The sequence below is a fragment of the Harpia harpyja genome, chromosome 12 (assembly GCF_026419915.1).
Source record: "Harpia harpyja isolate bHarHar1 chromosome 12, bHarHar1 primary haplotype, whole genome shotgun sequence".
NCBI classification, from domain to species: domain Eukaryota; kingdom Metazoa; phylum Chordata; class Aves; order Accipitriformes; family Accipitridae; genus Harpia; species Harpia harpyja.
Genome location: NC_068951.1, coordinates 43,014,690 through 43,031,985, shown reverse-complemented (window position 1 = coordinate 43,031,985; position 17,296 = coordinate 43,014,690). Strand labels below are relative to the sequence as shown.

Below are 17,296 nucleotides of genomic sequence, written 5' to 3'. Positions count from 1 at the left end.
TATTAATTGTCCTCTCCCCAGCGGCGCTTCAAAACCCGCGCCTGCCCGCCTGGGGAGCTCACCGCGCTCCCCCGGAGCGCTCCCCCGGAGCCCTCCCCGCCGGCTTCCCCTACCTTCACCGTGGCTTTGCGGACCTGCCCCAGCGCCTGCAGCGCTCCGGGGGACGCCGTCTGGAAGTTGAGGTAATGCAATGCCACCCGCGCCGCCCCGGCGGCCAGGCGGCTGCTGGGATTCAGCTCCCGCTCGGCGACCGGCACCGCGGCCACCGGCAGCAGCAGCAGCGAGCTGAGGCGGAGGAGGAGGAGGAGGAGGAGGAAGGCGGCGGGTGGCGCGGAGCTGGGACCCTGCATGGTGCTGAGAGACGGTGAGTGACCGGCACGGCTCCGCACTGAGGCGGGCTGCGCTGAGGGCCGGTACTAATAGCGGGGGGGGGGCCCGGCCCGCTACCTCCCGCCCTCCCACCGCCCGCTGTCAGTGCCGGGAAAGCGCTGGGGGAAACTCCTGTCTCTTCGGCTACTCCCCTTCCCCTCATCCTTCCCCCCCCCGCCTCGCTTCAGCCCGGCCGGGGTCTTGAGGGGGGCCGGGGAGAGTCTGAGAGGGGCTGGGGGTCGTCTGAGGGGAGCCGGGGGGCCGGCAGGCCCCCCGGCTCCCCTCAGACGACCCCCAGCCCCAGGAGCCTGTGTGAGGTGAGAGACTGCCGCTCGGAGACAGATGTGCAGTTATAACAACGCCTATCAGACCAAATACAGGTAATTATGTGGAAAAAAACAGTTATCTCCTCCTCAGCGTTACGACAACGCAACGCTTCCCAAAACTAAACGAACTCCCTTAGAGAGAGACAGGCTTTCCCTAGGACGCAGCTGAAATAGTCCAAAACCTGTGCACAAGAAAGCAGAAGGAAGCGTTCCTCCCCGGAATAAATCTCACAAAGTGAAGTTTTTTGGAAGCAGTATGGTCATATCTCTTGTAGCGTGAAGAAAATGAACTGAGGCAGCAGCCCGGCAGACAGGTTCCCTTAAGGTGATTTTTTAGGATGCAAGTGGGCTTGCTGCCTTGCTACTCCTGGAAGCATCTCTTTCGGAGAGACTGAACGTGGTATAACGTAAAAGACTGCAATACTTCCTGGGTTAAAAATGCTGGGTTTTTAATGACCTACTCTGTTACCATTCGAGCAGATGGGTATTAGTATGCGCAGCTGGGAATTTATTTTTATGCTTCTCCATGTGTATTGGGGCATGCTTCTGGGCTGGGTTGTCAAAGTAGTAAATCAGAACTCTGGTTAAAGACTCAAACTGTCTCTCATGGAGCATCAAGTTGCCTTTATTACTGTAACGCTTTTTCACAGAACTTGAAATTGAGTGTTTTTGAGGCTTTCCTAAGTGAGGGAAAGAATTATTACAATAAAGGCATAATAAAATTCTTTACTACACTGTTTGCTCTGCCACCCAACTCATTTAATTGCCCTGACTTTGTTGGTGATTATGATTTTGCTTTCTGAGATATTTTCAATAAATAATAGTTTGTATCTTCACATTCTCTGGCATGCTGTTTTCTTTCTTTACATTGGGTAGCAGATGCAAATGTAGTTTCACTCTTTTTTCCTTTTGCTCCCAGAAACCCTGTGCTGTTCCTGTTTCATCCCTTCTGCAGCTTGCTCTGTTCCTTTTTTTTTTGCTTGTTAACAAATTCTTTGTTACAAATTCTGAAGTACCTCAACAGAAATGGGCTGTGTTTTGAGTGAAAATGTAAGACGGAGACAGCCATATCAGGTCAAGCCAAGAGCTTATCTAACCTGGCATCCTTTCACAGTGCCTTTGCTTTGCGAAGACTGTAAGAACAAGGCAAGAAGAGGTGATGCTTCCCAGGAATAGTCTCCCAGGTTTCCTCCACTTACGGGTCCGTGATTTCCTGAGACGGCAGAGGTATTTTCTTGGTGGTTAGTAACCTTCAGTAGATTTCTCTTCTGCAAACTAGTCCAGTTTCCCCACGAGCCCATGTCAGGCACAGGCAGGCAAGGCTCTGAACACTACTTACTTTCATCTATTTTTTTGCTGACTGTACTCCTACCCTGGTCTAATGATTGTTTTTTCTGTAATATGCTATGATTGGTTCCAGACAGAAGTAGAAACATGTTCTTTTCACATCCGTTTCTTTGACGTTATTTAGCTTTCTGTCTTCATACTCAGAGAGTCTGTGTAACCTGTGTGGCAGTTTCCTCCAGGACCTGTATTAGGAAAAAAAAAAAAAAAAAAAAAAATTCTCTGATACCAATCGTACTAGAAGACGTTAAAGTTTTAGTAAATTCAATTTCCATCAGTTCAGCATCCAAGAGAAAGTGTGCAGCTATACAGTTTGGGGTTTTTTGCCTTCAGTCTTAATTGACACTGTCAATAACTTATGCAGCAAATTAAGTTTCTTTTATCTAATTTAGGGGCCACACTTCTCATCTGAACCTGAGTTATATCCCATATAGAAAGGTTAACTTTGATTAATTTGACATCTCTCCCAGTTTTACAATGCACTGCTTTACTTAACATCATATCTGGAGTCACACAGCTGCTTATTAGAGGGTAATGGCATTTTTCATATATTTGGGGGGAGAAGTGTTTATAAAATTTTGCAGAGGGAGCAGGCTAAATTTTTCCATATTGGAACACTTGCCATGTTTGTCTCCAACATTTTCTGTTTAGCTGGAAGAAACCAAGATCCAGTCTTTTCTCATTTATCCTCGCTGTGATGGCAGCTCCAATGTTACTTTTAAATTGAAATACAAAGCATGATTCTCCTTAGCTGATGCTGGAGGTCTGAGCAGCACCAATTGTTTCCTGACGCTACCAGTTTGCTTCACGCACTTCATTTCTCACAGCAGCGCTCTGGAGGTAGGACGAGCGGCTGAGGACGTCATGGGAGCGGAGGAAGCACAGGCCATGGAAGGGCAAGCAGCGAGGTGAAGCAGGGATCGCTGGTGAGAAAAGCTTTGGTGTGGGATGCGTAACAGAGGGTGGGGAGGGAGGAGGGGAGGACTGCAAAGGACCAGCTTCTCCCACTCACGACATGAGTGTATTTGTGTGCTGCCGCTGTCCCTGTTCAAGGAATGAAGTGAGAACCACCCTGCACCGAGGTTTCACACTCACGGTTTTGATGCCTTAGGTTTTGTGGGAGTTCAGAGGCTTAAATGAGAGGTAAGAGCTTGTAAATCTGGCTCTTTGTCACTCACACTGGCAAAGCCTGCAAACCCCTGATGTCTGAGCTGTGAAGCTTTGACCCCATCCATGACTTTCTATGTACTTCCCTTCTATGTTCTCCTCCTTTTCCTGCTTTCTCGGTCAGCATCGCGGTCAGTGATATGGTTGTTTCCTTCCTCCCAAGTGCAACAAAGAGGTTGTGAGTAACCAAGACCCGAGGGTCACTATGACAAGGATGGAGAACCTGTATCACAAAGCAGGGACAATTCCATGGCAGTTTCCTAAATTGCTGCCGAGATTATGTTGCTATAATTTGCAGTTGATCAAACGTGACTCTGAATTTACAAAGCATTTTGACTTGGGAAAGTAAAAGCTCAAATGCTGAACAGGTCCAGGTCAGGGCTGGGGGGATGTTCCTAAATATGTACAAACACAGGTATTAGCTGCTTCCACAACATTTAGAAAATGTATTTACTTTAAGCCCTGATTTTATGGGGCCCTTAAAAGCTGAAAGTGCATCCTCTGACAGCCAGGCCTCAAGCTAGGCTCCGCTCATTTGCTTCGGACTTTTTGGTGACAGTACAAACGAAGCTCTACAGCATGTAACACCTGAACAAAAGGAACCAAAGTGAGTGATCTAACTTGAAGTGACATATATATTCTAGTTAGCTAGAATGCGGTGCATGTAGGTTTTGTCCTTCTATAATATCTTTTTACCTCTCATCCCAGTTAACTTGGTCCAGACTCAAAGAGGACGGTGGTAGTGTAAGTTACATGTCAATAAGCCTCTCTCACTCTTCCCTCCTCTGTTCTTCTTTAACAAACTGTACATGATGGCAAATTTTCCAATGTTAAGATTGTGCGGCAGTGTGCCTCACGCTTATGTCACAGCTGACTTGGGTTCTTTAGAAATGGAAATGAGGGTTGTTTCGGGCAGCTGGTCTAAAAAGCATTCTGAGGTTTTCGTTTTCTTACCATCTTTTTTCATACATCAAATGCTTGTTTAGAGGCCAGTTATTCCTAATTTGTTTCATATTTGAAGACTATTTCCATATCCTTTGTAAGCATTTTACAACAGACCTCACTGGCTCATAATCACTAACAGATGACTGTAATATAACACAATGAATTTGGACAAACTTCAGTATATTTTGTTTTGCAACTTTTCCAGTTCTAACTTCAGCATCTTGCTGTAGTAAAAAACAAGGTCTGTTACTTGATTTTAAGTGAATTGTTTATGGCTTTCCCCCCCCCCCCCTTAATAATTATGGCTTGATTTTATTCCCAGTAATTAATCACATGAGCTTATTTTCTGTGTAATTAGTCTCCACATTTTTTGCTGGATAAATCAAGCTTTAAATAGGTGATATAATGCATTGCTGGGCTGACCTTGCCTATGGTTAAGCATAGGCACAAAAATATGTATGTTGATTTAGTGTGGCCCATTTTTTCAGGGAAATTTGGTTTTGAAGGCTTCTGACTATTTTTAAATCTTTCTGGTTATGGGTAGGATTTCTTTTAAAAGACAAACTTATATGTTCAGTGTCAGCAGCAAAAGATGCCGTTCTTGCACACCCAGGTAACAGAATTTTCCCAATGGATCATACATATGTGGCTCAACACAGACTGTGTTTCCTGCAGGTGTTAGTGCTCAAAACGTATGCTATGTTGCATTTTTACAAAAGGACAGGCTGCGTTAAAGCCAAAATGAAGTCTCTTACATTTTGAGTCAGTGTACAGTAGACAAGTTTTCTAAAAACCCGTGTATCATACGTGTCGATTGGCCTATGGGGAAGTTTGCTGTGTAGCTGTAATAGTTCCATAGGGAACTAACAGAAAAATAAACAAGAAGAGAGAAAGCAGTTGAAGCCAATAAATACTCACTGTGACATGAATTACCTTCAAGGCCTTTGACTTAGTCTCCTGTTAAACTTATTGGATTGGTTTTGACCGGAATTGATAGAGCCAGGAAATGAAGAAAAGTGAAAGGACTTGAAAGCCATCACTTAAATGCAAGTTATTTGGGTCAGTACAGGAATACCCCTTGACATGTAAGAGACTGCGATATCTATGTCAGTCAAGAAGGTCCAGTAAGCCCTTCTGGCCAAAAAAATGCAAATTGATTGATGCTATCTGTTTCCATTATTTTGTATACTTTTATATTGCTTTTAAAATGCATGCCAATGTCCTGTAAAAGTGAAACAGTCACCAGTAAGGTTTGGAGTTCTCTCTTAACTGCTCCTGAGCTGTTGGCAAACTTTTCCAGTGAACTATCCATCAGGACTTCTGGTCTTGTTGCTTGGAGGCTCCTCCAGTTCAGAAGTGATGTTTGATGGTGTCAGTCACCTTTAATTTCCCATTGTACTCTCTTTCCCTTAGGTGGTTAAAGCCAAGTGTCATCTCATTCAATCTACTGTAGCTTTAGTTTATCAAATCAATACCTTCTACAGTGTCAAACATTTAAGTGCAGAAAAATCTTTGTGAAACAGAGAAGCAGCACAGAAATTCTCAAGGACATGAGCATTTACAGGATCCTCTTTCATTGTACTTCCCTAAATATTAACAGTGATTGCAGTATAAATGCGCTAGCATGAATTCTAATAACACAAAGCACGTGCAATTTGGATCCTCTCTCTTTAATGGTGGTATGGTATGTACCTAGGGAATTCAGTGTGAAACTGTGTCACTGGGCTGCATCTTCAACTGTTTCAAGCAACTAATGCAGTACACACCACTGATTCTTTGGGGTTTTCTTGAGAATGTATTTCATAGTAGGACTACATTTAAAGTCATCTACCTTGGAGAATAGTCACAGAGCTAAGATTTACTGCATTTACAGCTATTTTTAGCTTCTCAACCTTTATCAGGTTAAAAGACCAGTGCCACATGTGTTGCACTGCCAGCATCTCTGGAGTCTGTCTGGCAGAAAAGCAAGCTGCTCAGCCTGTCAGTATGAAAGGTTTGGAGGGTATTCCCTGGGATGGACTTTGCTTGGGGGTTGCTGGGCTTGAGAAATGAGATGGGCTTATAGCACATTTCTAAATTTAAGAAATAAATAATGGAATCAGAAATGATATTTTGCTAGAAAAGTGGAATATATATGAAATGACCTAAACCCAAGAAAAGTGAAAGGCCATATATTATAACCAGGTGGAGTAAATCATTGCAGATTATTATCACTGTTATTCTAACATTAAAAGGAGACACAGAACGTTTTGCTAACCTATTTGGATAATTTTCTTTTGATTATAGAACAGGTATGAAACAGAGAAATCTTAATTTATAGACTGGCCCCAGAAAACAAATCCCTTACAATGCCCAGTGAGATACAGTCACACAGAGCCAAGAATAAACACAAGCAATAAATAATACCTATTGATAAACTGAAATCACAATTCTGCCTTGTAAAACTGTAACAAATGGATCTTGGACACATGCTCAGGCCTGTTTAAAAATAAACAGAAATAAAAGCAGCCATTTAAAGATGAAATGGTGATGGGAATACACACCTATTTGAGTATTTTGTACCACTGATGGCTGTCATAGAGGAACTCAGCTGAAAGGTTAGGCAGAGCTGTGATGTTTGGTTAGAGTCTCTCCTTCCTTTGTACAGCTCTTACAGCCGTACTGCCTCTCCACAGATGTTTGGACAGTGCTCCAGATCTCTAAAAGATGGGGTCTAAAATGAAGCCTTTAAAGTACTGTTCATATTAAATTCCTCCTGGCATATCCAGATGGATGCTAAGTCACGACCCCTCAAACTGTTTTAATTTGTTTGAAGCTAACATTTACTCATAGCTGATAGCAATAAAAATCCCCTTGAAATACTGGTTTTATAAAGATTCAATGTATGTCACTATTAAATAACTATTGCAACAGAACAATAATTTTGAAGTGTTTAGTTGCACAATGTTTAAACAAGGCATTAAATATTTGCACAATAAGGGAATGACGGCTCAGTGTTTTAAATAAGGTGGGGACAAATAAGTGAATTCTTATGTGAAATTCCACAACGTTGTATCACAAACCATCTTTATCGCAAGGTGTCATGTTTGAAAGGATCCAGCGGAAGTAACAATTGAGAGGAAACAGGTTTTCCATGTCTTGCTCACTATACCTTCCCATTTGTCCTCTCTTTTGTGACCGCTGTTCTCTCTGTCCTTTTCAGCGACCAGGTCCAGGGGTCTGCTCTCCCCAGGAGCCGTGGATGCTGAGCTGTAAGGTCCCTGGCTCGTATAATCAAAAGCTAAAACGGGCAAAACACTGGTAGAAGCACAGCTGGGGACAGTCCTATGCTGTCACTCCTGAATAGACCATTCTGGGCAGACAGACCTAAAAGGTGATCCTCATTTTTTTTTTTTTTTCATAATTTCTGTCATCTCTCAGACAAAAGATGAAGCACTCACACAAAAAAAAAAAAAATTCCTTATTGAAGGGTTCTCTTGATTAGCTAGGGATGTTATTTAGGCTGGAAAATAGGTAGAATTTATTGTTAATTCTCTGGTAAGAAGTTTTGTTGCAGGGAGACATTTCAGAGATTAATTGATTTATGTGTGGCATTTTATCTTCACATACTGAATTTTGTACTTACTTCTTTTTTAAGATTTGCTCAAAGTTAAATACTGTAATCTGTATTTATGTTAGTAGATATCTTACCCAGTTTTCAGCTCACACCTATAAAATGGTGTGATGACAATTTGCAGGTCGCTACTTTTACTCTTCTGCAGGGTTTCCTATACCACCAGATGATACAGTCCTGAAGCAGATTGACCACCTTGACAGCAATAAAGGCAGGTTACTCTTCAGGAGCTTCTAAAACCATCTCACAGAACAAATCAAAATCCATGTTATGATTTTTTTTTCATTGCAAGGTTCATATTTGGTTATTGTAGATACTACTTATGTGACTTAAAAAATAAACTGGAACTATATTTTTACTCTGAGCATTAGATGAATATGGAATAAAATTGTTAGAGTAATTCATATATATATATTATCCCCTTTACATACTAATGAATGGTTTGTTTTCCCAGCATGTCTCTCATTGGTCAATGACAGTTTTCTTATCATTGCTCCATCTCATGATAATCTCATTTTCTCAGTTCCGATTAGGAATAATTCCTTCTTTGTCCTTTTCTGCATCACCATTTGTTCCCAGAACTTCTGAGAAAATTATCTTTTTTTCTTGATTAGTCATAGTGTTTGACAAATATGTACTTGTTGCCTCATGTAAACGTTCAAGAACTATTGTGTTTATGTCATGGTTTAACCCCAGCCGGCGACTAACATCAGCCAATTTAATTTCTCCGCATTGCATAGTTGGCCTTAATCAGCAGGATGAAAATCTCTGTTAGGTTTAAGGATTAAAGAAAATATGGACAAATAACATTGCTTAAAAAAGCGCAGACTTCAGCGTGGCCAGTGTGGTACTTTTTCATGAGTATTCTAGTCACTGAAACACTGTTTATATTGAAAAAAATCCAAGTGACAACTGAAAGCTATGATCTCAGCAGCAGCTTTGATCCCATAATAAGACAGACTAAAAGACTTTCAGCCATTTAAAGCTCAAGGAAAAAACAGTTTGTGAAGAACAGTAGAGAAGCACTAAACAGTAATTTTCAGTGACATTAATTCCAGTTGGAGAGACTACAAGGAGAAAGTTCTTCACCTTTCATTGCCATTAAATTTAAGTGCGCTTGTGTAATCTGGCGAAGCTCCACTGCCACGAGCTGAACACTGCACAACTGCACCACGCTACAACAGAGAGTGAGCTGACCACTTGTGCAGTCACCTCTCACTACATGCTGTTGTAAAAATGGGTTTTATGCGTTTGGTCAAAAATGCTGAAATGGGCATTAATGTTTAGTATTTTTCCTTTACATGAAGAGTTTCTATGAGAAATAGAGCAAGTGAAAACAGGAAATGTTTAATGTCATGTATAGTCTAAATGGTAGTTCTGGTCTGGGAAAATAAGCCTTTGGTATATTAAAATGTGCAATATATTTTATCAGATTTTTTTTTTTTTTAATCTACACCCTGGTCTTTAATTTTACACATCAGCAGATTGGTAGTCAAGATCTAAGAATTTTATGGATTTTTACTGCTATTTTACTGGTGGGGAATGTGATATTAAATTAGTTTCCCTGGAAATGATTGGCGTATTAGTATAGTTTAGGAGATGTTTATGCCTAGCTCCAGCACAAACCACAGACTTGTTTTTTGGGTTTGAGTTGGGGGTTTTTTTGCATATCTAGATCTGGACATAATGGCATTGAGCAGTCACCAGCTTTGTCCTGCAATTTGTAGAACACATTATTTTTCACCTGGTGACCAGCGTTTCCAGCACTGTGTGTGTTACCACCAGCAAAATGCACCTAACTCATTAGCTAAGCTGCTTCTGACCGGGAATACAATGTGATCTGCAAAATTATTCTGCTGTTTCACTAAATCAAACGGAAATGTCAGGGATTTGGGTTTGATACCCTCCCAAGTCTTTAAGAAAATGCAATTTATGGCAGAAACCAGATTAATATTTTATATTTTACAGATGCAAATTTGACATTTTCTGCTGGAAGATCTCTGGTTCTCCTGCTGACACTAATACATTAGCAATGAAAGCCTGGGATAGGGCAAGTTCTGATCAGAAGTTGTATGTGATGCATCAAACAAAACTCTATGCCATTCTCCTCATTTGGGGGAATTGCTTTTTAATGTCAGCCTCACTGTACTGAATCAATGTTAGCATGAAATGGGGGGTTTGGGTTACAATGTAAAACTATGTTCAGGATGGTTTTGCTAATTTTTTGTAAAGAAAAAATGCGTTCACAGTTGTAGAATTTTATTCTTCCTGATACCATTGTTATTAGGTGTTATTATTATGTGCTGAAGTATTTGTATTGACATCTCAGGTGAAATGGTTTGCTGCCAGTTTAAGAGCCTGATGCTATAATCTTCTGTTAGGTAGGACTGGGCTTCAGATCTGTAATATGTTCACCAACAAAACATACTGTCACAAGTATAGGAAGCAAAAATATATATATATTGACAGAGGTGTAACACACATCATTGAAGTATTGCTGTGAATATTGTGGTTAAGATTTCCTTCCTGAATCCCTGATAGCATCCGCCCTTTCCTTTTGGAAGAATTTTTAATTGAGGGTAGTATTCCGTTCTTGGTCTTATCCAAACAAATCTGGAAGATTTAAGGGAAATTATTGTGTAAAAGAAAAAGGGGGAGAACTTTTACTTTTTTCTCTGTAAGACATGATGATTATTGCAGAGTTTTCCACGCAGATAGCTCAAACCCATACTGACATCTTGATTTGACTTTTTTTAAATAGTCCTGGCTGACCTTGCTTCCAAAGGTGAATGTGAAAAACAATAGCATGGGAGTGAACGCTGAGCATATTTAAAGCACAATAATGGGAAATGCTGATGACCTCCCATTGCCACTGAGTCCTTTTCCTTCTCCTGGCAAAACCTATGGCTCGTCCCCACCACTGCGCTACTGGGCCCTGTTTCCATGAGCCTCTTCAATAAAGTAACTGTTATCAACATTAAAAGTATATATATACTAGTGGTAACATTTTAAGGGTACAATAAAATCTCACCACAACAGGCCCAAGATAAACTTTTTAAAATGATGCATAATTTGCTGCTTATGATAGACACAGGCTAATTTTTAATAGCAGATTTCTCTCAGTAGCATCTTCCAGTTCAATTTCTAATGAATGCTTGGTTAAGTACTATTAATGCTCATTTTGAATAAAACCATTGCTGATTGTATATTTCTTGAATTTTTCCTCTTCACATTTTTGGGAAGCAAGAGATTAGGTTCAAGAAGTCTGCTATATATTGGCTTCTATACAATAATAGATCAATTTTAATTTTAATAACTGGACTTTTTTACTGCTCTAAGTTAAAGTGTTTTCCAAAGTAACTTGATGTAGCAGAGCCATGATTTAAGTTGAGAAGTTGAATACAAGTTCCTTTATTGCTCTTGCTTCTGTATATTCTGCTATGCCATAGTCTAGAGGCTTTCTTCAGAAGGTTAAACATGTATTTTTAACTGTTGTAACTTTGCCATAATGCACAAACTGCAGACAGAGATGGAGAAGAATAAAGTACTTCCATAGCAGCTGAGTATTTTCAGCAGTCAGTGCTTGACCCTGTGCAGATTGCAATCGCAAGGTTGCATGGTTAAAGCACAGGCAAGGCAAAATGTGTTAATGGACAGAGAGGAAAAGGCCAGGGATTTTATAAAGCACTTGTAAGGGCAATGTGGTTTTGCCGAGTGATACATCACTAGAGACAGCAAAAGCAGGGAGGATGGCACTTTTAGCCCACGTTTCCCCATGGGCATAAATGCAATCCCCATTTTGTGCTCTGAACATTTGTCAGCGCAGAAGACTACAGATTTAACCTCGTAGTACTCATGCAGAGCTTTCATTCAGCCTTCTAGGTGAGGCCAGGGTAATTATGTGGTTTTGTAGTATTAAATTGGTGAAGTGTGACCTTGTTAAAAAAAAGAAGTCTCAGTTGTGCCAGTGCCTCATTGTGAACGCTGGCACTGCTCAGGGGTCTGGTTGTAGTGCCAAATTTTCGAATCTGCATGTGTTTTACTGTAACTGAGGAATTAGGAATAAAAAGGCACAAAGAAATAGGATGCATACAAAGGTAGAAGGAAACACCTCTAGCTGGGTTTCACAAGCGATCTTACAAACTAGGCACCCTTACGAACTTCTGGTGTAGACATTTTGCTGTATGCAACCTTGCAACTATAAAGAGAACCAAAATCCACTTGAATAGATTAGTTTTTGCTGAGATTTTGCAGCTGTTATGATTTAGGTATTTATTTTTAATGAATTTTTTTCTAGCCTTCTGGATTCTAATAAACTTTGTGTATTTGTAGTGAATGCAGTATTTTAGGAGCTGAACAAATTTGTTTTAGGCATAAAAACTTGTTTCTTAACAAGACACTTAAAATGGAGGGGGGGTGATATTAATGTTGCACTTATGAAGGCAGCCTATTGATCCAAAGAGGAAATGCCTGGCAATCCCAGTGAACGAGTCACAAGCACCTGCTCTTAACTCAAACAGATTTTTGGCAGGAATGACCTAACTGCTCATGGTAAGTGTGGTAGAAAACATTTTCTTATGCAAATAATGAAGGTACCTGAAAATAGAAGACCGTATCATGGCATCACTGAAATTTAAGAAAGTTTTAAATGAGCTAGAGAAGGTAAGAGAAATCTGCTGTTCTGTTAAGAAAAATATTGGATGGTGGAAGACCAACACCAAAAATCACAGACAGTGGGATGGGAATGGACCTGGGGAAGTCACGTAGCCCGTCTCTCACTGATTGACTCTCCTGAGAATAAAGTTTATTGCTTATCACAGGAAAAACCATGGTTTTGTCAGGGTAAAAGTTATAAAAACCTTAACTCATGATATAGCACCTGATCTTGGCTCACAATTTGTGTGACTGATGTGGGCTGCGTATATGTGTTTGTGCATTTTTGTAGACCTATATATACGTATATATCGGATACTACAGCTATTGTCAAGTCTGTAGGTAGCTATATCTGTTTATATTCTTTATTAGACACTGTATAATTATACCTGCCAATACAATTCCTCTCTGTTTTGTTCATGAGCTTTGTGCTGTGAGGATTTAGTGTGACAATGTCATTTTCTAAAAGCTCGCTTTCAGTCATGAGGTCATCAGAGAGCTTGAGAAGGGAACAAAATTTTAGATATGAAAACAAAGGTACGATCTAACCTATTGAGATATTTATAATCCATCTTGAATATTAGCATATTATACTTTCCACTAGTTCTGTGAAGTGTTAAGAAAATGACTTTTTTTTTCCCCTTCAGTAATTTTTGCTGTGTTTCCATCTGTCAGCAAGGTAAAGAGGGAGCATGGGTTTAGGACAGGTCTTGCTGACACTTGAAGCAATTCAGGTTTCCCCAATCAATCTGTCTGATTAAATAAAAACATAGAATTGAAAAAGATGTTGGATATTTTTATGTTTTTCTGAAGTAGGCTGCGGTGGACTTTTCTCAGACTAAAACAAAGATGACCTGTTTATGAAGCAGCTTTGCAGCTGTTGATCAGAAAAGGAATTGCAGACATTAACTCCTCGGTTTTACCCCTGTTTTTTCTTGCTCAGCTGAGAAGCGATGAGAAAAACCAGCAGACCCTCGGGTGGGAGTGCACGAGCATCTGACAAGCCTTAGGAGTGAGTTGCTGTTTGGGAGCTGGACTTCTGATGAACCGTTGTTGGGCTCTACGGCTTCTCCTAAGACAACAGCATCAACAGTAAATTGTCACTTCGGGGCCAACGTTTAGTGCTGACTCAGAGAAACTGCAGGATTGCTGCAGCAGATATTAATAGTAAGCATACAAAATAAATCTTGAAGGAGGAACATATCTTAGTTTAACAATGCCTGGTTGTTAAATCTATTTGCTGGTTACCTGGTGCACACATAAATGAGAAAAGTATTGCAACAGCACAAAGATATTCTCACAGATTCAACATATTGTGCTGCGTCAGCAAGACCATTTACTGTCGGATGCTGTTTCTTTTTCTTACAGACCCCGCTGCCCAAACTCTGACTAAGCCAGTTGCTGTGTACATCAAGATCGGAGTGGTATGGTTGTAGGCAGAAACATGGTTGTAGGCTTCAGCAAAGGGTCCCCCTTGGCCCCCAGGGAGCCAATCACGACATTTGGAGCTCGTTTATTTTTCTGACTTTCTTGAAGACATGTTTTGCGAGCAGTGATTCATCCACCAGTTCTTCCCAGTCCCGTGGGACCTGTGAAAGGATTGTTAAAATTGCTGTGTTTCTTTTCCATTTCCTGGAAGCACTCGCTGTTTGGGGCAGGTTGCTGGGCTACACGCCGCTGCTGGACACCTTCCATGGCCGCACCGGGGCCAGGGCTGGCTGCCGAAATGTTATCTCCTGGGCGTAACGGCCGTGACATTATCTCCCTGAAAATCCCAGCCGTTCAGTTTTGTAGGAAAAAGGACTTTTCCTATGGGGGACACAGGGTGTGAGGCCATCTGTGGGAAATATTCCCAGGGAATAAAGGCTGGGAATATGCTGAGGGCAGCATTGCTCTTTCAGGTGCCAGTATAAGAAACTTATAAAAAAACTTCATCCTTGCTTGTTGAGCAGAAAGTGCAGTAAAATGGCAGCCAGGGCTAGGAAAAACTGAACTAGAAGCTGAAATGATGTTGGGACAGCTAGGGATGGAGGCAGGAGGGTCCTTTATGGAAGATCCCTATGAAGAGTCACACTTGAGTGAAAGCTTATATTGAGGTGTTTTGTTTTGCTATTGTTTACATTCATGAAAAAGCAAAGTCTGGAAAGCATGGAAGCCTAAACCTGGAGGCTGTGTTTTCTGCTAAAGCCTCTTTTGCAGACTCCTTCTCGCAGGGTTATTATTAGGAATGCAGGGTTCCTCGCTTTGCTTTCTTTTTCTGTGGGACAAAGTAATTTTCAGCAGCAAGTAAGTAATGCTCACTTCACCTATGCCCAGGCTGTACACAAGTGCTGTCTGTCATGTACGTCTTGTCTAAAGTATCGCTGCTGCCCAGGGATCAGTACTCCATCCCACCCCTCACCCCAGGGGATTTTTGATGCTGCAGCTCTGCCTGGGCTGATGCGCTTCCTAGTAATTACCAAATTACCGATCTGGTAGTGGAAATAACCACCAATGTAACTTTATTTGGGGCCAATTCTTCACAAGGCTTACAGCAGATAGGGATCTCAGGGTGCTGGAAATGTTTTTCACTTTGTCACTCAAAATATTTTGGCATGTGTAATAGTTTTAATAACCATAATGGCTTTGTTTGAGCATACTAATATACCGAGAAGAATTTGATCAATGCTCAGCAAGAACAGCAGAGCTGGGCATAGTAACAGGCAGCCTTTAAAGGAAGAGAAGACTTGAAAATGTAGATTCTAGGCAAAAATTTATACAAAGATGAAGAATTATGATTAGTTTGCAGTGTGACTTCGATACATGTGAACCAACTTTGGAAAATGAGATTTTTGACTCCTGAGCGGTGCAGATTTTGAAAACCTGACTATCAAAGCTATGTTTTTGCCCAGTGTGAACGGTTGTGGCATTTGTTCACTAAATCACCTAAATCTAAACAGTACAACTTCTAAATCTTGTATTCAGACATACAGGTCTAGATCCTCAGTCACACTGAGGTGCCTTTCAGGATCCAGGACTAAATCATTGGAGAAAAATGTTATCTTTGGGAAGTATATAAATGCTACTCTGGGCTGAGGAATGACCAAGAACAATGCCACTTTTTATGACATCTAGTGACATTAAAAATGTCATTGCAAAATGTTCCTTTTTTTAAAAAAACCCATATGATCCTGCCTCCTTTGTGAGGTTAGCCCTGTGTCTGCAGCTTGAGTGCAAGAGGAGAAGGAAGCACGGACGCTTTGTGCTTGCTGGTGCCACCCCTCCTCCACAGCATGTACCACAGCAGGGTTTAGACGTGAGTGCCTTGTTCCACCCCTCTCACCTCCAATGAATCTACTGACTCTCTAATTCCCTGGAACAATCAGATTTTAAGAAGTTATAAAAGCACTAATTGTTTGTTTCTTCTCTTTTTGTAGTGATGTAAACACTCCCATGGAGCACAGAAAGCCATCCAAAATAACACAGTTGTTACCAGTGCTTGGAAAGACTCCGAGGGACACATTCCCCAAAGAAATTAAGAGTCAGTTCTTGTTCACCAGCGGGTTATATGTAAATTGGATAGGAGGGCATTTAACTGGAGATCTTGGAGCCTAAGTCTGCCCCAAAGAACTTATTGTTTAGAGTGTAACTATAAGCTGGGAGAAGTGTGATTTTTTTACAGTTTACCAAGGGAAGCAAACACTCCAGATCTTGCGCTGGGGCCAGGATGGGATGTTATTACTTGGTGTCATTCTCAAAGGCAGGATTTTTATCTGTTCCCTTCCCTGAGTTCAGTTTTCTCTTTCCATTTTACATTCTCTGTAATTTTACAAAGCAGTATGCTTGGCATTTGTTGTTAGATGTTAGATACTTGGAAGTGTCACAGCAGTTCACTGCCTTGTTGTATTTCATTTGAATGCTTTGTGGTTGCAATCTCATTGTAGATATGTCACATGAACTGACTGCTCAAGTTTCCAGAAAAAACTTTGCATTTGCTTTCCAGATAAGAGAAAAGAAGAAAACTTCCTATTTTTTTCTCTTCAATTTCTTCTGAACTAAGACTTCATCTGTTAGTTACCATGCAGACCCTGGGCTAGATCTGTGTGAGCAAAGCATTGGATGTCCAAGGGAACTCTGAACAGAGTGCTGGTGTTCACCCAAGCTCTGTGCAGGGTGCAGAGCATACAGGCAGGGCAGGAAAGGAAGCTGAAGCTGTTACTCATGGAGCATGCAGTCATTTACACGTGGAGCATCTGAGACGGAAGGAATTCCAGCAGCTCAGGATAGGTGAAGCCAGTACAAGCCCTTTCCAAGCTATCCCTCCTAGGCCAATGGGGAACACCAGGGATGTTCAGGGGACAAAGAGAAGTGCTCAGAAGTTTCTCACACAGGCGACTGCATGGTGTCAGCTCTCCTCTGAAGGTTAGCTTTCTCTTCAGTTTTGGCCTCTGCTTAAAAAAAAGCAAACAACTTATTGCAGCTTGGAAGGGTATCTGCACGCCTGAATGATGTGTAATCAAAACAGAGTCTACAGACATCCAAAGCCAGTTCAGCGTAGTGTGATTTCCCTTGCTCATCCAAGTGAGATCACGGTTTATATGTCCAGTTACGGTAATTTAAATCATAAGGTTATTGGGAATTTCATTCCTGATGGAAGGAGGAAGAGGTAAGGGCGCAGCCTTCCCATGTCACTAGGATCGGTTTCTTGTTGTGTTGCCCTACTGCTGGTGTTAAGAAGTGGATGTAATTTAGGGTTTGCCTAAGTAGAAGAAGTTAATATGTAAATAAAACAAGTTGTAAGAGAAAGGTTATACAAGCAAAGCGTAATTTCTGATAAGAACCATCTCAGAACTTCTGCTTCACCCATTTGCTTACACTCGAGGTTATTTTCAAAGAAGTC

At 41.2% G+C, this 17,296-nt stretch overlaps 1 protein-coding gene and 1 long non-coding RNA gene across 2 annotated transcripts in view; one reads left to right on the top strand and one right to left on the bottom strand.

Moving 5' to 3' along the window:
- LOC128149182 (ovocalyxin-32-like) overlaps positions 1-389 on the bottom strand; it is a 10,557-nt gene extending 10,168 nt beyond the window's left edge. The window contains exon 1 of the mRNA XM_052804066.1: positions 114-389. Within this exon, the coding sequence (XP_052660026.1) occupies positions 114-350 (237 nt within the window). The 5' untranslated portion in view covers positions 351-389. The remainder of the gene's footprint in view (positions 1-113) is intronic.
- On the top strand, positions 236-17,296 carry LOC128149186 (uncharacterized). The gene is made up of 4 exons (XR_008237560.1): positions 236-364; positions 2,870-2,965; positions 13,361-13,584; positions 15,834-17,296. It is a non-coding gene; the product is annotated as an uncharacterized LOC128149186 (long non-coding RNA).